The sequence below is a fragment of the Bos grunniens genome, chromosome 12 (assembly GCF_055505025.1).
Source record: "Bos grunniens cultivar Pamir isolate PY7600 chromosome 12, Bosgru_T2T1.0, whole genome shotgun sequence".
NCBI classification, from domain to species: Eukaryota; Metazoa; Chordata; class Mammalia; order Artiodactyla; family Bovidae; genus Bos; species Bos grunniens.
Window position 1 is genome coordinate 71,285,364 of NC_141176.1, and position 22,107 is coordinate 71,307,470.

At 39.3% G+C, this 22,107-nt stretch overlaps 1 protein-coding gene across 1 annotated transcript in view; it reads left to right on the forward strand.

The window, feature by feature from the left end:
• LOC147361871 (ATP-binding cassette sub-family C member 4-like) overlaps positions 1-22,107 on the forward strand; it is a 448,560-nt gene that overhangs the window by 369,340 nt on the left and 57,113 nt on the right. Inside the window, exons 32-35 of the mRNA XM_086328628.1 lie at positions 240-350; positions 1,311-1,411; positions 2,472-2,663; positions 12,659-12,814. Of these exons, the coding sequence (XP_086184754.1) occupies positions 240-350; positions 1,311-1,411; positions 2,472-2,663; positions 12,659-12,814 (560 nt within the window). The remainder of the gene's footprint in view (positions 1-239; positions 351-1,310; positions 1,412-2,471; positions 2,664-12,658; positions 12,815-22,107) is intronic.

Sequence of the window (22,107 nt, forward strand, 5' to 3'; positions counted from 1 at the left end):
ATTATTACAAACTATTGAATATAGTTCCACATAGTCCCTGGCTTGATTCTTCTGTGTCCCATGTTATCTGGTATCAAAACAGCTTTTTGGAACCTTCATGTTCCTTGGGTGTATAGCTTTGCCATCCTACTTTGTGCAAATATCTTTTGTAGCTCAACTGAGAAAAATGTTCTTGTTCAAAGCCGTTAACATGGTTTTTCTAATTTATTCATTATGCTTATTATGGTTCACAAATCCAGAGGCCTGGTTCTTGCTTTTGACTATAACCCGATGGTTCTCTTTGCGTCTGGATATCATCTATTTTATCTTCATTTGCCTTGTTGACTTTGGGTCCCTGCTTCTTGTACAAAGTAAGTATGGGTGTAAATAACTATTTATGGTGTGATTAAAATTTATAGCTGTATTTACAGTTATTATATTAAACTGTTGCCACCTTGTCTAACAAGTACAGTTTGATTCTAATGAGTTGTATTAAAGCATTTGCAGCATGTGATTCCACAGTGTGGCCTGTGTAGAGGGGTTATTTGGGTCTTGATGGGACCTTTTATTCTTTTCTCTTTGTTTGAATGAGTTGATGTCTACTCAGCGATAGCAAGCTGACCTTAGAAACTTTCCTGGTAGTGTTTAGTAGTTGGATGGAGAGAACCAAATTTGCCACAAAGATTTTTGTCCAACTTAGGACTTTAGACTTTGGCTTTAGGGCTACTGTGGTCTCTTGGTTGTAGGTGCTTGGTGCACTGGGATGAGAAAGATTCTCTGTAGCAAAGGATACCATCCTCATCGCTGTGTGGGTACCAGATGAGCAGGTCTTGGGGTATATGGCATGAATTTACCAGCCCTAAATATTCTATAAGAGTAATATTGAATCACAGTATTTAATATGGAACAATGAGAATGGTATTTTAGTTTTAAAAGCACTGGCTTTTAGAAACCATTGCCTTGTTTTTCATGGTTTCCAACTATGGCTGTGTTGGACATAGAAAGTGAAATTGCTTGATTGTTCTTGAAACCACAATGACAAAAGTCTTAATAATAACATTATTCCTCATTGTCTACTGTATATTGACATTGTTGAGATTAAGTTCATTTAATAGTCTTTCTGAATTCATAATGGTTTTAATTTTTTGGGAGGGAGGTTTTAATTGTATTGTGGACTCAATCAAATGATAGTAAAAGCATAAGTAATATTGTCATTATATGTTAATGATTTAAATATTATAAAGGAGTTATCTTAATAAAGTGATAGAAGGAACTGGCCTCAAGGTCAAAAACAGGACTGACTTTTTCCCCCCCTCTTCTTCCTCATTTAGCTTTGAGTTTTGGGCAGGTTGGCCTGATACTGTCCTATGCCCTCAACGTCATGGTGGTGTTCCCATGGTGCATCAGGCTAAGTGTTGAAGTTGAGCATATGGTGATGTTTATCTTAACATTCTTAACCTTGTACTACTTCTTGCCATTAAAAAGTGTAAAAGGAATTCTTATGTAAAATATTAAAACTTGTTTTTACATCTAGCTCACAGAGTTTTTTATATCATCCTCCATCTGTTTAAAGCTAATGTAAAAAAATATATCTTTTACTCAGTCTTATGTGTGCCACGTCAGCAGGTTTTTATTCATCACCAACTGTCTTCAAATGTAATAAATGTCTCTGTAGGAGGGAGGTTCTATAATCTTGGAGAGAATATAAACCAGTTTGGGGGGAGGTTGTTTATTATGGTTTCTTAACTGGCAATTCCTCATTATTGGTAAATGAAGAATTCAATATTTTGTAGTTCTTTGTTTAATTGATAGATATTTGTCCCCGCCTCATTTTAGCATTTATTCTTGTTTGTATTAAACACCTGAATGTACTGGTATCCCTCCTTTTTGGTAGAATAAGCCACCTTTCTGAATGTGCTATCAACGATGTCAAGTTATTTTTGTTTAGGAGGCCTTGGTCAGTATTTAAATTATATTCTCCTTTGAGTATTGCATATTGTCCCAAAGAGAGAAAAACAATAAAAATGCAATATTTGCATTTCTCTCTTCTAATAGAGTAGAAAGTGAGAAATTATTAAAATGAGGTTTGATGACCATCGAGTTCTACTCCTCTGTAACACGTGGCCCTTTTATAACCACTGATTAGTGTTCATAAGTATTCTTTTCTTTGACAAAATTCTTTTTATTCAGATGTGTAAAGTGAATAAATAAAATATTTGCATTCATTTATCTAATTCTTTTAGTTTTAGTATAATACTGAAGGAAGCAGCCCTAAGTGAAACTGTTACAGGATGATTAATAAGTTTGCAAATCATCAAAGGAGTCATCACACTCCTACTTCAGTCCTTCGCAGATGCTAAGACCTAGAATATTCTTAACCGTATAAAAAGCAGATATAAAGATATAAAAACAGAACACCTTATTTACAGTCTCTGAACATCCATAAATAAAGCCCTCTGCTCCTAACCAACATGATGTCATATATGTTTCAGATGATTTCAGTAGAAAGGGTGATAGAATATACAGAGCTTGAGCAAGAAGCACCCTGGGAACTCGAGTTTCGTCCACCACCAGACTGGCCCAACAATGGAATGATTGCCTTGAGCGATGTGAACTTCAAGTACAGCTCAGATGGGCCTCTGGTATTGAAGGATCTGACAACAGACATTAAACCAGGAGAAAAGGTTTGTTTAAGCCATTTGCCTGTTTAAAATTCAGCTGAAGATTTAGTGCCACATCTGCTGTTGACTTTCTTGTGTGTGTTGGGGGGACTCTTTGTTCTTCATGGGTGCAGATTAGATCAGTGACATCACAGGTAAATCTCTCTTGAAAACTGACCAGGGGATGGGGATCCCAGTATTTCTTTCCCTGTGTTGTGAACTCCCTCATGGTGGTTGGTGGGTCCTGAGCTCCTGAACTATAATTTAGCCTGACCCAGAACACTATATTGACACCTGATTATTCACGTGGATTCTGAGAAGTCAGTCTTGACTCACTGTCTCTAACTCTCCAATATCTCCTTTTTCCCCATCCATTCTTCTTTGTATTTCTGAAATCTTTTCTTCCTCTGATGCTCTTCAGTTATGGCCTCCTCCTCTGTCCTTTGACCCTTCCCATAGACTTGTCCTCCATTAACCCACACTCGACTGTCATCCTCCTGCCCTGCCCCCACAGACTGCTTATTTCTGAAGCACAGATCTGATCCTTACTGGACTGGGCAAGCTGCTGTTGGAACCATAGGGCAGTCCTAGATCCATTCTAGCATGGATTGTGTGGCCAGCTCAGAGCCAGTAGAGAAGAGTCCAGAATCATGATTCAGTCAGGGGTGAAAAACCAGAGCCCTCCATGGAGGCAGAATCCGGAGACTCACTCAGAGTTGATGAAAGCAAACTGAAAGTAGCAGGGAAGATTCCAGGTGGAAGATGGCGGAAAGGTTTGTGACCTGGTCCTGTCAGCACCCATGTCTGCAAGTTGTGTCCCTTTCCCATGCAGCTTGAGGCCCTCAGCTGGGGACCAGGGCAGAGTCTTGAAAAACAGACTAATCCAGAACAGACAAGGCAGTAGGCATCTCTTCCCCACCTACCTCTCCAGCCTCAAGTCCTCATGTTCACACTCCCCAACACTCTGGTTGTGTGTAGATTCTCCTAAAGTACTGCACCCTCCCTGCTTCCAGTGTGCACACACGGCCCTCTCTCCTTCAGAGACCCTTCCCCTCTGTCATCTTCTAGTTAAAGCCTCCTTATTTTCTGAGTTAATTCTAATGTGTCTGCTTCCCAATTCCTCCTAATGTTGTATACCCTTAAGACAGCATTTATCGTACATGTGTGCTTATAAGTATCCTTCAACAGATGAATAGATAAATAAAATGTTACTCACTCACTCTCCCAGCCAGCAGCCCCTCAGCACCCTCTATGTGCCCTGCAGAATGCCATTTTCTAGGTAACAGAGCTAAAAAGAAGATTCTCCCTGATCCTTACAATGTAATATTATTCAGCCTTAAAAAAGAAGGAATTTCTGACCCATGGATAAACCTTGAGTACATCATATTAAATGAAATATGCCAGACACAAAAGAAAAAATACTATATAATTCCACTTTTATGGTGTTCCTAGAGTAGTCAAATTCTTAAAGACAGAAAGTAGAATGATGGTCACCAAGGACAGGGGAATGGAAAGTAGGGAGTTATTGTTTAATGAGTATAGAATTTAAGTTCTACAACACAAAGAATAAAAGGCAAAAAATATTCTGGAGGTTTGTTGCATGACAATATGAAAACTTAAGACTAAACTGTCAATTTAAATATAGTTAAATTGGCAAAGTGTATGTTATATGTGTTTTACCACAATTAAAATAGAAGAGAGCATCTTCACATGTTTGTAATTTTGAGTCTATATCTCAGAATACCCTAAGGCTTCTAAAGATCAGGGAGCATCTTATTTTTAGCTCTGTTCCCCAGAAAGTGTTCTGCAGGGCACACAGAGTGCTGAGGGACTGCTGGCTGCAAGGTTGAGTGAATAATACATGGATAAGTGTAACCAGTAACCAAAACATACACACAAGGCAACTCATTGTAAGTAACCAGTTTCCTAGATGTGTTAAATACTTTAGGAACTGCTGTTTAAAACCCACTAGGTGGGTCTACCTCAGACCCACCTAGTGGACCATAGCCATATTTAGTGAATGATACCCTTGTGACTCTGTGTGACGCTGTGGACTGCAGCCCTCCAGGCTCCTCTGGTGATTGGATTTTCCAGGCAAAAATAGTAGAATGGGTTGCCATTTCCTTCTCCAGGGCGTCTTCCCAACCCAGGGATTGAACAGAGGTCTCTTACCTCTACTTGCATTGGCAGGTGGATTCTCTACCACTAGCGCCACCTGGGAAGCCCTTGTGACATGAAAGAATATTAAATTTAATGCCCAAATGATATTCAGGGCCTGGAGGAGGACATGGCAACCTACTTCAGTATTCTTGCCAGGAAAATCCCCATGCGGAGAGGAACCTAGCGGGCTACAGTCCAGAGAGCAGCTTCAGTTAGTTACATGGCAAAAGCTTGCTCCTTAGTATTTCCAGTTTCAGTGTAGGTTGGGAAAATAGTAACTGTACCTCATGATGCAATCCTGTCCTTAAAATCACCATAGGTGATGTTTGCTTACTAGCAGTTAAGTATGTCCATCAGATTTCCTATCGTAAACATAATTCTGTCAATTTGCTCCTGTCTTAAATTTCCCCCAAAGACATCAAATATGAATTATCTATATCTTAGGGACATAACATATTTGTATTCTTCTACCTTAAAATTCTCAAATCATAGGACTGTCTGAGCTTCTAAAATGTTTAAGGGATGATTTAATCTGGAGACTGAATCAATAACTTCAGTTACTTGACTTTTGATTTGTGTCATGGTCCACTCACAGTATCACCATTAGTTTCATTTCTGTGTTTAAAGATTATAACTAGGCAGCATGTTCATGAAGTAATTTTCACATGACCTGTGTACATCCTCAGGTTTCCTCTCCTGCTCACTTGACCCAGGCCCTGTCACTCCTGGATACCCTTTTATGTTGGATTTGATTGACTGAGGTTGCTGGGAGTGAACCAGACCAGCAGAAATGGTGCTTTATTCTCTCCTTCATTTCCTCTGCTGTCCCAATTCCTGGAAGTTAGGGTAAATGGGAAAAATTAATAGGTATTATGCTGGTTTCTAATTTATAGAAGAAATAGCAAGCAAAAAATGAGGTAAATAGCACCTTAGGCTTCCTACGTAGATATTGAACATGGGTTGAGTTTTTCATTTAGATGATTTGATGGTTTATTTGATCATTTTAGAGTCCTAGGCTATTTTAAAGCATTTTTCAGCTCTACAGGTAGATTGATGTTGGTTTGTTATATTTTTTCTTGCTCAGAGTTATTACTTGGATAATACATCTTATAGATGCTTACTAGACCTTGATATAATGTGCAAATATGCTGTTTTCCTACATTTTCTCCTTGTTTATTTCCTCAGCAACCCTTCCCCCACTCTCAAATTGTCCCACTTTCTCTACTCGCTTTCTAATTCCTCATGACCCAGACTGTGGTGCCAGGGTCAACAGCACCTCCATCTCCTGGAGCTTCTTAGAGATGAAGAAACCCGTTCTCATCCAGACTTCTTGACTCAGCATCAAATTTGAGTAAGACCTCCTACTAAAGAGCTTTCTCTCCCATAGACAGTGTTTGATGACTCATAACCCATGATTTCCATGAAACATTCTTTGACAGTTTGAAATTGAGCTCATGAATCACCCAAACCCCTCTTGTGTCTGAGCATGAGACTCTAGAAAGTTCTGTATCACCTACCACCCTACAGATTCATATTTATATTCTGCAAATCATGCCTTTACATTATAATCTAAGACTGTGTGATTCCATTGCATTTCTTTGCATCTTTTCAGTGAGTCTATCTTCATCACAGGCAGTTTTCATCCTGCTCCAGCCTTCTCCACACCAGCCTCCTGCAAAGACTGGAGAGATTTCCCACAGGCTCAGTCCTACCTGGACCTAGAATCAGAGACAGTCCCACACAGCAGTGTATGTGTAGCTCTTTCATGACCTAATGGGATAAAAAATGAGCCTTGCTGCCCCAAGCAGTGCCAGAAGTCTGTTTGGCTTGTTTCCTGGGGAACCTTATGTCCCACTTAGCTGCAGGGTTCTTCCCCAGCCCACCTGTAGGTGCTGGTTTTTCCTGCTGACAGCCTGCCCACCTGATCTCAGTTCTGCTCTGTGTTCAGAGATTTTTGTCCTTCTTGTCCCACACACTACTTTATACTCTTCCGTGTCCACATCTTGCTTAAACTCTTTGGCCATAGGGTCTCCATGTTAGGTCTGTTCCTTTAACTGTAGCTACACCTCTCCCCACTTTCTCTGTTCTAGTTAGCCAGAGGGACATAATAGGGAGTCAAGCCAACCAGGTGATAAAGAGGCCATCAGCAGAATGGAAAAGAACCTGACATATATGGAATGAGTCCCATCCTGGCACTTAAAAACTTTATTATTTCAGGCAGATTAGTTAATCTAACTAAGCCTTGACCTTCTCTTTTGCAAAATGGAGGCGACAGGACCTAATCTCTAAGGTAGTTGTACAACTTAAACAACATAAGATACATGAAACACCCAGCATGGAGATTAGCATGCAGTACATGCTTGGACAAAGATAGCTGTCATTTTCATAAGGTGTAAAATGACCATAACCACTTATACTTTGTTTACTTACAAACTGTCTATCTCATGAAAATGAGAAGCTTAGCCATTTGCAATTGTATTTATGGCTATAGAATCCATCTGTTGTGCCTGTTTCTCTGTCCAGCTTATCACATTTCTAAACAATATAGTAATAGATCTTTCATCCATTTCTCCAGCCTGAGTTAAAAAACCTCAGCTCCCTACAGAAGCCTGTTTTGCACAGGACACCATAGGTAACACAAATAATACAAAGGCAAATCCAATGCGGATCCTACTGTCAACACACACAGTCCAGTTGAAGAATAAAAGAAAAAGGCTGTATTAACTTTGTAAGAACTTTTATGGAAGTTTATTAAAATATGGTATAACATCTGTTAGGGTTGAAACAAGCCCCCATGAGGGGAGAAATGAAGAATTTCCAAGGAATTACATAGGTAGGAGAGGCTTTAGTGACTTGTGGTTAGAATTTTAGCAGGTGGAAATGTATGTGAAAGTCATTCCAGGAAGTGGGACTAGCATAAGCAAAACACGATGCTCTGATTCTATAAATGAAGACCTGCTGCTGCTGCTAAGTCACTTCAGTCATGTCCGATTCTGTGCGACCCCATAGACGGGCAGCCCATGAGGCTCCCCTGTCCCTGGGATTCTCCAGGCAAGAACACTGGAGTGGGTTGCCATTTCCTTCTCCAATGCATGAAAGTGAAAAGTGAAGTGAAGCCGCTGAGTCTTGTCCGACTCTTAGCGACCCCATGGACTGTGGCCCACCAGGCTCCTCCATCAGTGGGATTTTCCAGGCAAGAGTGCTGGAGTGGGGTGCCATTGCCTTCTCCGAATGAAGACCTAGGCACCTAGTATTCAGTTAAGTGAACTATCAGATATATAACACACTTTCATGTTCAACTCCACAACTACCTAGTGACCCCAAGGAAACTGACTCATGGACGTGAAGGATGGAGAGGTCAGATATCCTGGGGTGGAGTGATGGGCACAGAACTGGCCTTTGTGAGGTTAATCTGAGAAGTGAGAGCACGTGCACCAGAGTGGGCAGACGTGAGAGTCAGGGAGGCAGAAACTCTTGTGCCTCTAGGAAGATGTCCTGGGATTCCACTTTTTGAAATCAAACTGATGTAAATTAAAACTAAGTTATAACACATGGGTTTGTGAATGTGCAGGGAAATAGCTGAGAGTAGAAATTGCTATCATATTTCTGGAGGTAGTTTGGCAGTACTTAAGAGTCTACTTTAAAAATGTTCATACCTGTTTCTTGGCAATTCCACATATGAGAACTTAAGAAAATAATGACAGTTGTTTGCAAAGATTTGGCTTCAAGGATATTTAACACACAGTTATTTATAATAGCAAAATATTAGAGACTGCCTAAATATCCACCAATAGGGGATTTATTAAATAAATTATCACATACTATAGTATTATATAGTCATTAAAATAAATATTTTAGTGAATATTAAATGAAAACAAATTGCAATATGTTCATATCTCTTTTTGTTTAAATGAGTTTTTGTCTTCAACATACACACACATAGATACACACACATCCAGAAAGAAAATACATCAATATCTTAGGAATGGATTTATTGGTGTGCAGGGGTGATGACTAGTATTTATTTACTTTCTAGATTTATTTGCACTGATTATGATTAATAAAAAGATTTGTTTGGTTTTTTAAAAGCTAACACAGCCTGTTATCACATAATGATTATGGTCATTAAAATAAGGGATTGAGTCATGAAACACTGCAGGTATAGAATCTGTAGGCCTTGGTACCATGCTGGAATCAGGGAAAGCTGGAAAAAAAGTGGACAGTTGAGCCTGGTAAAGAAGTAATGAGATTAAAGTAGGAAAGTCAGAAGAAGTGGCTGTTTTGTGGGGGCATTTGATGTTAATCATGTGGAGTTCAATGTATCAGTATGGAGATAGATCCAGGGGTGGATGTCAACAAGTTGGTGTGGTTGTCAGAGACCAACCTTGGCCTGGTTGGAAAAACAAAAAGGAGCAGTTGTAAAGCTGAGGTAAGACTGTTTCCAAGTACCTTTGGATTTAGGAATGTAAAATTACTGATATTGGTGACATTCCCCACAGGCACTTAGCAAAACCCTTTGGTGACCTGGGAAAGACTTCCAAACATAGCTTTGAAAACCGAATGGTAGAAATAGCCTGGGTCAGATTTTCTTTGAGTTGCCTTTTTCTTACTCTCCTTTTTGGAGTTTATAGTTCATAGTCCTGCTCACAAACATTCTTACAACACAGTTCTCACCTATGTCCTGATGTGTTTTGATTCACATATGAGAACACCCAGAAATACAGGGATACCTGGTTTTCTTGTGCTTTACTGATACTGCATTTTTTGCAAATTGAACATTTGTGGCAACCCTGCCTCAAACATGTGGATCAGTACCATTTTCCCTACAGAATTTGCTAACTTCATGTCTTTGGGTCACATTTTGGTAATTCTCACACTATTTCAAACTTATTACTAAATTTGTTGTGATCTGTGATCAATTATCTTTGATGTTACTGCTATAATTTGCCAGAGGCTCAGTTGATAGTTAGCATTTTTAAACAATAAAGTTTTTTTTTTTTAAATTAAGATACTAATACTCTTTTTTTAAGATGTAACACTATTGCTCACATGACAGACTGTAGTATAGCATACCACGACTGAGCGACTGAACTGAACTGAACTGAACTTTTATATAGATGGGGAAACTAAAAAAGTATGATTTGTTTTATTGCAATACTCATTTTATTGTGGTGGTCTGGAACTGAACCTACCATGTTGCTCAGATCAGCCTGTACACAGAACATATGAGCTACTCATGTATGCAGAAGAACCTGCCTACATGCAGAAAATGACCCATCAGTGTTAAATAAATTAAGATAGAAAATTGGCTACAAAGATAAATCAACTAAAGCTACTTTTCTTACATGTAATCTCTGTAAAGATAAATTCCTTTTTGAAGTGCCATTGTTGATCTTACAGATTAAGCTTTGGAACTTTGAAGATATTCAAATGAGAAAATATGTAAGGTTCCCAGAATGTAATCAGTGCTCAGAAAGATTTAATTCTTCTCTGTTTAAAGCTGTGAATTTTAAAAATTTACTAACTGAATTAATTTACAAATGATTGAAAGCATTTTTTATGCCCATCATCAATTCCAAATTCCTAAACAGAGAGGAAATCATCTTTTGAGAAGCTCTTACTAGGGAATCTGCAGTTATGCAAACTCATTGCTATAAAAAAACCAGTTTCTGCATATATGCTTTTATTTATTTTTATTGAAGTATAGTTGATTTATAATGTTGTATTACTTTCAGGTGTATAGCAAAGGGATTCAGATGTATAGATTCTTTTTACATATAGGTTATTACAAAATACTGAGTATAGTTCCTTGTGCTATATGGTGAAGTGAAGTTGCTTAGTCATGTCCTACTCTTTGTGACCCCATGAACTGTAGCCCACCAGGCTCCTCCATCCATGGGATTTTTCCAGGCAAGGGTACTGGAGTGGATTGCCACTTCCTTCTCCAGGGGATCTTCTTGACCCAGGGATTGAATCCAGGTCTCCCACATTGTAGGCAGATGCTTTACCATCTGAACCACCAGGGAAGGTATAGGGTAGGACCTTTTTTATTTTATATATGGTAATGTGTATGTGCTGTGCTATGCTTAGCCGTTCAGTTGTGTCTGACACTGAGACCCCATGGTCTGTAGCCTGCCAGGCTCCTCTGTCCATGGGGATTCTCCAGGCGGGAGAAGTAGTGTGTATATGTTACTCCAAAATTCCTAATTTATTCCCCCACCACTTTCCCCTTTGGTAACCATAAATTTGTTTTCTATGTCTGTGAGTCTGTTTCTGTTTTGTAAATAAGTTCATTTGTATCATTTTTTTTAAGATTCCACATGTAAGTGATAACGTGATATTTTCTTTGCCTTTGTCTGATTTACTTCACTTACTATAATCTCTTGGTCCATCCATGTTGCTGCAAATGGTAACATTTCATGACTTTTTATGGCTGAGTAGTATTCCCTTTGGAGAAGGAAATGGCAACCCACCCCAGTGTTCTTCCCTGGAGAATCCCAGGGATGGGGGAGCCTGGTGGGCTGCCGTCTATGGGGTCACACAGAGTCGGACACGACTGAAGCGACTTAGCAGCAGTAGCAGTATTCCCTTTATATATGTATCACATCTTCTTTATCGATTCCTCTGTTAATGGACATTTAGTTTGCTCCCATGTCTAGGCTACTTTATATTGTGCTCTGCATGCATATTTATAGCACACAGTGAAAAGCCAACTTTTATAATACAGTTTCATTCCTAACCAGCATTTTACCTGCATTATTGTGATTGTTTGATCTTATTTTTAATGCACTAATTTCTTTATGCCTTGGTTTTAAATTACCAGACTGATACTTGACATATATCTTTCCAAGGCTTAACTATAAGTATTAATTTTGTAAAATGCCTTTTGAACTGTTCAGATGAAAGGTTCTATATAAATAGCAAATGTTGTTTGTGTTGTTGTTGATTTTGTTGTTGATAAAATATGTGTTTTGCCTACTGGCTACTCTCTCTTAAGACACTGAGATGAGTATTTTGCAATTTTAAAATGATTCCTTTCAAGACAGACCATAACCAAGGCATTTAATACCTTGAGTGATTTGTTTCTCTACCAGAGAATGTATGTGTGCTCAGTCGCTCAGTCGTGTCTGACTCTTTGCGACCCTATGGACTTTAGCCTGCCATTCTCCTCTGTCCATGGGATTCTCCAGGCAAGAATACTGGAGTGGGTTGCCATTTCCTACTCCAGGGAATTTTTCCAACCTAAGGATTGAACCTACATCGTTGACGTCTCCTGCATTGGCAAGCAGGTTCTTTACCACCAGCGCTACCTGGGAAGCCCAGAGAATAAGCCCTTTTAAATAATAGAACTCTGGGAAAATGTATACTTATTTATATGTAACAGTTCTGATTTGATTTGTTGATATCTCTATGAAATTATCCATAAAATTCTCAAGGTTCAAAATATGCAGATAGTAGAAATAAAAACTAAAGATTTATTTCTTATGGAACACTTAGGCAACTTCTGATTTTTTGTTGCTAGTAGATTGATTCTGTTATTTTTAATTCTTCTTTGGGCCAGGGAATCTCAACCCGAAGACATTTGTCAACGTCTGACATTTTTGGTTGACAGTTTAGGTGTGCTTCTGGCCTCTAGTGGGTAGAGTCCATGACTACTACTAAATACCCTACAATACACAGGACAGCCTCCCACCCCATAACAATGAAGTATTTAAACAAAAATGTCAATAGTGCCATGGTTGAAAAATGTATAGACTATATTCAATATAGAGCTTTTAAAATTTATCTTCAACCACCAGGGTTTCTCCCAGGTTTGTTGCATATTGTTAGTTCTTAATCCCTCCTGAATCTCTTCACAGGTTGGCATCATGGGAAGAACAGGAGCTGGAAAAAGTTCTTTCATTGCTGCCCTCTTTAGATTGTCAGAGCCTGAAGGTAGAGTTTGGATTGATAAGATCTTGACAACCGAAATTGGACTTCATGATTTAAGGAAGAAAATGTCAATCATACCTCAAGTATGTACATCAGAATATTCTCACATGTTCTTTTAATCCAGTAGCTAAGTTTAATTGCTTTTAATTTGATTGATTTTAAAAAATGAATGAAAGGGTTAATATTTCCCCCCTCAGTAGAGAATATTTTTAACAACAGGTATTTTCAACAGATACTTTAATCAGAAACCAGGTTTTGTTGTTTGTTCTTTTGGTTTGTATATATGTGATTTAATAACTTATCCAGATAGATTTCTAGACTCAAAATTTTGCCAGATGCCACAATCTTATCCACTGATAACACACAATTCTGAGAACAATATGAAGATTTAGCACTGGAGATGATTCTATAGGGAAACACAGGTTGTGTCTTACTGATGGAATTTTGCTATGGGAAATAAAGTTAACTTTTTAAAGGTGATTATCTCAAAATGGATTAAAGATCTAAACGTAAGGCCAGAAACTATAAAACTCCTAGAGGAGAACATAGGCAAAACACTCTCTGATATATAACAGCAGGATCATCTATGACCCACCTCCCAGAATATTGGAAATAAAAGCAAAAATAAACAAATGTGACTTAATTAAAATTAAAAGCTTCGGCACAACAAAGGAAACTATAAGCAAGGTGAAAAAACAGCTTTCAGAATGGGAGAAAATAATAGCAAATGAAGCAATGGACAAACAACTAATCTCAAAAATATACAAGCAACTCCTACAGCTCAATTCCAGAAAAATAAGTGAACCAATCAAAAAATGGGCCAAAGAACTAAATAGACATTTCTCCAAAGAAGACATACAGATGGCTAACAAACACATGAAAAGATGCTCAACATCACTCATTATCAGAGAAATGCAAATCAAAGCCACTATGAGGTACCATTGCATGCCAGTCAGAATGGCTGAGATCCAAAAGTCTACAAGCAGTAAATGGTGGAGAGGGTGTGGAGAAAAGGGAACACTCTTACACTGTTGGTGGGAATGCAAACTAGTACAGCCACTATGGAGAACAATGTGGAGATTCCTTAAAAAACTGGAAATAGAATTGCATATGACCCAGAAATCACACTGCTGGAAATACACTCTGAGGAAATCAGAATTGAAAGAGACACGTGTACCCCAATGTTCATCGCAGCACTGTTTATAATAGCCAGGACATGGAAGCAACCTAGATGTCCATCAGCAGATGAATGGATAAGAAAGCTGTGGTACACATACACAATGGAGTATTACTCAGCCATTAAAAAGAATACATACATTTGAGTCAGTTTTAATGAGGTGGATGAAACCGGAGCCTATTATACAGAGTGAAGTAAGCCAGAAAGAGAAACACCAATACAGTATACTAATGCACATATATGGAATTTAGAAAGGTGGTAACAATAACCCTGTATGCGAGACAGGAAAAGAGACACAGATGTATAGAACAGTCTTTTGGACTCTGTGGGAGAGGGAGAGGGTGGGATGATTTGGGAGAATGACATTGAAACATGTATAATATCATATAAGAAATGAATCGCCAGTCCAGGTTTGGTGCAGGATACAGGATGATTGGTGCTGGTGCACTGGGATGACCCAGAGGGATGATACGGGGAGGGAGGTGGGAGAGGGGTTCAGGATGGGGAACATGTGTACACCCGTGGCGGATTCATGTTGATGTATGGCAAAACCAATACAATATTATAAAGTAATTAGCCTCCAATTAAAATAAATTTAAATTAAAAATAAATAAATAAAGGTGATTATCTCCCTGCAGGGCTTTTTGTGAAACTGTGGGGCTTTAAGAATTACAGAGTGTATGGATGCTTTGGGGAGATTTTAATATATGAGTGATTAATAAAAGATTTAATGAGGCAAGCACATCACTTCAGCATTTTTGTGTTGAGAACCCAATGAACAGTATGAAAAGGCAAAAATATATGACACTGAAAGATGAACCCCTCAGGTCAGTAGGTTTCCAACATGCTACTGGAGAAGAGTGGGAAAATATCTCCAGAAGGAATAACGAGGCTGAACTAAAGTGGAAGCAACACCCAGTTGTGGATGTGTCTGGTGGTAAAAGTAAAGTCTGATGCTGTAAAGAACAGTATTGCATAGGAACCTGGAATGTTAGGTTCATGAATCAAGATAAATTGGAAGTGGTCAAACAGGAGATGGCAAGAGTGAACATCGACATTTTAGAAATCAGTGAACTAAAATGGATGGGAATAGGTGAATTTAATTCAAATGACCATTATATCTACTACTGTGGTCAAGAATCTCTTAGAAGACATGCAGTAGCCTTCATAATCAACAAAAGAGTCTGAAATACAGTACTTGGTTGCAATCTCAAAAATGACCAAATGCTCTTGGTTTGTTTCCCAGGCAAACCATTCTACATCACAGTAATCCAAGTCTATGCCCCAACCACTAATGCTGAAGGGTGAAGCTGAATGGTTCTATGAAGACCTACAAGACTTTCTAGAACTAACACCAAAAAAAGATGTCCTTTTCATCAAAATCATTGCAGATGGTGGCTGCAGCCATGAAATTAAAAGACACTTGCTCCTTGGAAGAAAAACTATGACAAACCCAGACAGCATATTAAAAAGCAGAGACATCACTTTGCTGACAAAGGTCTGTATAGACAAAGCTATGTTTTTTCTAGTAGTAATGCACAGATGTGAAAGTTGGACCATAAAGAACGATGAGCACTGAAGATTTGATGCTTTCAAACTGTGGTGTTGGAGAAGATGCTTGAGAGTCTCTTCAACAACAAGGAGATCAAGCCAGTCAATCCTAAAGGAAATAAACTCTGAATATTCATTGGAAGGACCAATGCCGAAATTGAAGCTCCAATACTCTGGCCACTTGATATGAAGAACTGACTCTTTAGAAAAGACTCTGATGCTGGGAAAGACTGCAGGAAGGAGGAAAAGGGGGTTGAGGATGAGATGGTTGGATAGCATCATTGACCCAATGGACATGAGTTTGAGCAAACTCTGGGAGATAGTGAAGATAGTGAAAGCCTGGCATGCTGCAGTCTATGGGGTCGCAAAGAGTCAGACACAACTTAGTGACTGAACAACAACAGCAACAAGCAGGCAAGCAGTAGAGAATAGTGAAGAAGAATATGGGATATAATTCCATCTCTGTGCACCTCAATTTTCTCTCCCTTACAAGGCAGCTAACAAGTACCAACTCCTTGAACTATTGTGAGGACTTAATAGGTCTGTGTATAGAATGCTTCATATAAAACCAGTATCTGGCTGCTGTGATCATGCAAAGTTGAATTGACCATTTCTTATTGGTCTCTGATTCTGTTTTCCTTTGTTCACCTTCTTAAATCAAAGAGGACACTAATAGATGGAGAAATATACCATGTTCATGGATTGGAAGAATCAATATAGTGAAAATGACTATACTACCCAAAGCAATTTATAGATTCAATGCAATCCCTATCAAGCTACCAACAGTATTCTTCACAGAGCTAGAACAAATAATTTCACAATTTGTATGGAAATACAAAAAACCTCGAATAGCCAAAGCAACCTTGAGAAAGAAGAATGGAACTGGAGGAATCAACCTACCTGGCTTCAGGCTCTACTACAAAGCCACAGTTATCAAGACAGTATGGTACTGGCACAAAGACAGAAATATAGATCAATGGAACAAAATAGAAAGCCCAGAGATAAATCCACACACATATGGACACCTTATCTTTGACAAAGGAGGCAAGAATATACAATGGGTTAAAGACAATCTCTTTAACAAGTGGTGCTGGGAAATCTGGTCAACCACTTGTAAAAGAATGAAACTAGAACACTTTCTAACACCATACACAAAAATAAACTCAAAATGGATTAAAGACCTAAACGTAAGACCAGAAACTATAAAACTCCTAGAGGAGAACATAGGCAAAACACTCTCTGACATACATCACAGCAGGATCCTCTATGACCCACCTCCCAGAATATTGGAAATAAAAGCAAAAATAAACAAATGGGACCTAATTAAACTTAAAAGCTTCTGCACATCAAAGGAAACTATTAGCAAGGTGAAAAGACAGCCTTCAGAATGGGAGAAAATAATAGCAAATGAAGCAACTGACAAACAACTAATCTCAAAAATATACAAGCAACTCCTACAGCTCAACTCCAGAAAAATAAAGGACCCAATCAAAAAATGGGCCAAAGAACTAAATAGACATTTCTCCAAAGAAGACATACAGATGGCTAACAAACACATGAAAAGATGCTCAACATCACTCATTATCGGAGAAATGCAAATCAAAACCACTATGAGGTACCATTTCACACCAGTCAGAATGGCTGCGATCCAAAAGTCTACAAATAATAAATGCTGGAGAGGGTGTGGAGAAAAGGGAACCCTCTTACACTGTTGGTGGGAATGCAAACTAGTACAGCCACTATGGAGAACAGTGTGGAGATTCCTTAAAAAGCTGGAAATAGAACTGCCTTATGATCCAGCAATCCCACTGCTGGGCATACACACTGAGGAAACCAGAAGGGAAAGAGACACGTGTACCCCAATGTTCATCGCAGCACTGTTTATAATAGCCAGGACATGGAAGCAACCTAGATGTCCATCAGCAGATGAATGGATAAGAAAGCGGTGGTACATATACACAATGGAGTATTACTCAGCCATTAAAAAGAATACATTTGAATCAGTTCTAATGAGGTGGATGAAACTGGAGCCTATTATACAGAGTGAAGTAAGCCAGAAGGAAAAACATCAATACAGTATACTAACGCATATATATGGAATTTAGAATGATGATAACAATAACCCTGTGTACGAGACAGCAACAGAGACACTGATGTATAGAACAGTCTTATGGACTCTGTGGGAGAGGGAGAGGGTGGGAAGATTTGGGAGAATGACATTGAAACATGTAAAATATCATGTATGAAACGAGATGCCAGTCCAGGTTCAATGCACGATACTGGATGCTTGGGGCTAGTGCACTGGGACAACCCAGAGGGATGGTATGGGGAAGGAGGAGGGAGGAGGGTTCAGGATGGGGAACACATGTATACCTGTGGCAGATTCATTTTGATATTTGACAAAACTAATACAATTATGTAAAGTTTAAAAATAAAATTTAAAAAAGGAAGAATGATCATAAAAATAGTAAAAATATATCTAGGACTTTCTCTGGTGTTATTGTTGGTATTGTGGGGTCAGTTCATTTTCAGCTAGTTCCTTGGTCTGGCTTATATTTCTCAAGATCTACAGGCCCCTTCCTTCCTATGTAGTCGGTACTAACAACAGGGTTTTAATCTATTGCACCTGTCGCTTCCAAGGCGTTTCCCTCTGTTTTAGCTTCTTCTGTTTGCTGGTCTCTTCAGTGTCTGATTTCCACCCTAACACAAAGGGGGTGGTGGTGGACACTTTTTTTTTTTTTTTTTAGGCTCACTTGTTCAGTCATGCTTTGTGGAGGGAGGGATGCTGCAAACAAATAACACTGGCGTGTGCTTGCAGTGCCTCAGCCACACTGGGCCTGCCCCCGCTCATGGTGCGTGTACCCTCCCTGTCCACGCTGCTCAGGCTCTAGGTTGTTCTGCCGGGAACCATCCGAGGCTGGCCCTGGGCTGCATGCACCTCCCAGGTCTAAGCTGCTCAGGTTCAGGCACTCAGGTAGTCCTCAGAGGTGCAGACTCGGTTGGGCCTGTGTTTTGTGCCCTTCCCAGGTCTGAGCAGCTCAGTTGATGAGGTGTTTGGTGAGCGCGGTTGCTGCAACTTATCGCCTCCCTGCCGCTCGGTTTTCTGGGTGTACAACCGGCGCACCTTCTCAGGTGGATGTTGACCATCCAGAGCCCCAAGAAGTCTTAGTTAGCAAAGAAGCCTGCTTACAGTTTTGTAGATAATGTCTCTCTGGGGCTGTGATTGCCTCCTTCCAGCTCTGGCTACCTGTCACAGGAGGGGGATGGTCTGTAGCCTGCTATCTCTGTTTAGTCCTTTGTTGTGTACGCGGGCCTGGCGGTGTCTTAGGTTAGGGTTGGCTTTTTGCGTGGTAGTTATCCCACAGTCTGGTTTGCTAGCCCAAGTTAGTTCGCTCAGATAGTGCTCGGGGCATTCAGGCCAGATCCTTACTGTAAGCGATGCAGCCCGCGCCTCCCTATCCAGCCCCTGCTTGCTAGTGCAGGCGTCTGCATTGCTCCTCCACTGGGGAAGTTACCATTGGGCTCGTAATCTGTGGGTTTTAATTGTTTATTTATTTTTCCTCCCTGTTATGTTGCCCTCTGTGCTTCCAAGGCTTGGCACAGACTCGGCAGTGAGAGTATTTCCTGGTGTTTGGAAACTTCTCTCTTTTTAAGACTCCCTTCCCGGGACGGAGCTCTGTCCCTCCCTCTTTTGTCTCTTTTTTTTGTCTTTTATATTTTTTCCTACCTCCTTTCTAAGACAATGGGCTGCTTTTCTGGGTGCCTGATGTTCTCTGCTGGCATTCAGAAGTCGTTTTGTGGAATTTACTCGGCGTTTAAATGTTCTTTTGATGAATTTGTGGGGGAGAAAGTGGTCTCCCCATCCTATTCCTCCGCCATCCTGTTTCTCCCCCCTATTCTTTCTTCTGGATATGGATGATGATCAGTTCATTTAGAGGCTGCTGCTGCTAAGTGTCTTCAGTTGTGTCTGACTCTTTGTGACCTCATGGACTGTAGCCTGCCAGGCTCCTCTTCCATGGGATTCTCCAGGCAAGAATACTGGAGTGCCATTTCCTCCTCCAGGGGATCTTCCTGAGCCAGGGATTAAACTCGTTTAGAGGCTACAGGATTACAAAAAAAAAAGAAGAAGAAGAAAACTAAGATTTTTAAACAACTCTGAGTCCTTATTCTTGAAACAGGGAGATGAGCTGCACCTTAAATATTCTTAGATTAGAAATGAGGACAGAGCTTTTAGGACTCAAGGAAGCAGCAGCTATCGTTATGCTACATAAACATTAGTGGAGGACAGTTTCCTGGTTTGGGACTGAAATCATTAAAACTGTTGTTCTGTATCTGCCCCATTTGTAACCACTTGTATGATGTTTGTCTTGGTCCCAGGCTGTTTTAAGCATCAGATTAGTGGGTAGGGCTTCTTTGTAAGATAATGAGAGTCTTATCTTCCAGGAGCATATAAAAAGGTCTAGTAAGACTGAGGTTTTCAGGCTTGCAGTTGTATTGAGATATTATCAGTTTGCTACACTAAATGCTCTGATTCAGAGTGGCGATTTTTGTGTTACATGTCTAATATGAACTTACAGTAGTAACAAGGGAAAAATTACTACTAAATATGGTATGAAGGGTTACATTTTAAAAGTATCAACTTTATACCATGATGAAAAACAGGTTTGAAGCTAGTACTCCATTTAAAATGCTATATTGACAAACAGCATTTGTTTTTCTGACTCTGCTGTGCCAGCTAACTCTTATTGTTGTTGTTCAGTTGTTATGTCCAACACTTTGCAACGTCATGGAATGTAGCACACCAGGCTCCTGTAACTGTTTAATTCTTATTAACTGAGATTTAATTGTGTACCTTCAGAAAGAATATACTTAGGCCAACAAATTTAGTATATATATAAGAAGTTTTTATGTTCTACTGTAAATCTCTACACTGAAGTGTTCTGCCTGTACACATCTTTATAATGATTATTTATAAGATAAGTTATTTACTTCATTGCCTAGAGGTACTGTAGTACCTGATACTGTAATAATAATATGTTTTTATTACTTTGATCCTTATCTGCCCTTGCATATGTGTCTACTGTGAGCACTTTTACAGTCAGTTCCACAATTCATGTTTTAATAGATAATTCTTTTTATTCAATAAGCTTTGATGAAAATTTTAATGATTTTGAGATATATATTTGGCATGTCAAACAAACTGAAATACTCTTATTTACTAAACTCTGTTCTTCCATCTACTACAGCTAAATGAACATGCATAATCTCTCAATATATCCTTTTAAACTGGCAGTATAGATGTAAGTGGGTGCCCAAATTGCAATGGGAAATGCTTAAATTTAATTTTTAGTTTTAGTTGCTCAGTATCAGAAAGGAGAGATAAGAAAGGCTTCCTCAGTGAGCAGTGCAAAGAAATAGAGGAAAACAATAGAATGGGAAAGACTAGCGATCTCTTCAAGAAAATTAGAGATACTGAGGGAACATTTCATGCAAAGATGGACACAATAAAGGACAGAAATGGTAGGGACCTAACAGAAGCAGAAGATATTAAGAAGAGGTGGCAAGAATACACAGAAGAACTATACAAAAAATATTCTCATGACCCAAATAATCACAATGGTGTGATCTCCCACCTATAGCCAGACATCCTGGTGTGAAGTTAGGTGGACCTTAGGAAGCATCATTATGAACGAAGTTAGCGGAGGTGATGGATGGAATTCCAGTTGAGCTATTTCAAATACTAAAAGGTGATGCTATTAGAGTGCTGCACTCAATATGCCAACAAATTTGGAAAACTCAGCAGTGGCCACAGGACTGGAAAAGGTCAGTTTTCATTCAAATTCAAAGAAAGACAATGCCAAAGAATGTTCATACTACTGCACAATTGCACTCATCTCACATGCTAGCAAAGTAATGCTCAAAATTCTCCAAGCCAGGCTTCGACAGTAAGTGAACTGTGAAATTCTAGATGTTCAAGCTGGATTTAGAAAAGGCAGAGGAACCAGAGATCAAATTGCCAGCATCTGTTGGATCACTGAAAAAGCAAAAGAGTTCCAGAAAAACATCTACTTCTGCTTTATTGACTATGCCAAAACCTTTCATTGTGTGGATCAGAACAAACTCTGGAAAATTCTTAAAGAAATGGGAATACCAGGCCACCATACTTGCCTCCAGAGAAATCTGTATGCAGGTCAAGAAGCAACAGTTAGAACTGGATATGGAACAACAGATTGGTTCCAAATCAGAAAAGGAGTATGTTAGGGTTATATATTGTCACCCTGCTTATTTAATTTATATGCAGAGTATATCATGAAAAATGCCAGGCTGGATGAAGCACAAGCTGGAATCAAGATTGCCAGGAGAAATATCAATAACCTCAGATATGCAGATGACACCACCCTTAGGGCAGAAAGCAAAGAAGAGCTAAAGCAGCCCTTGATGAAAGTGAAAAAGAAGAGTGAAAAAGTTGGCTTAAAACTCAACATTCAGAAAACTAAGATCATGACATCCAATCCTATCACTTCATGACAAATAGATGGGGAAACAATGAAAACAGTGAGAGACTTTATTTTTTCGGGCTCCAGAATCATTGCAGATGGTGATTACAGCCATGAAATTAAAAGACACTTGCTCCTTGGAAGAAAAGCT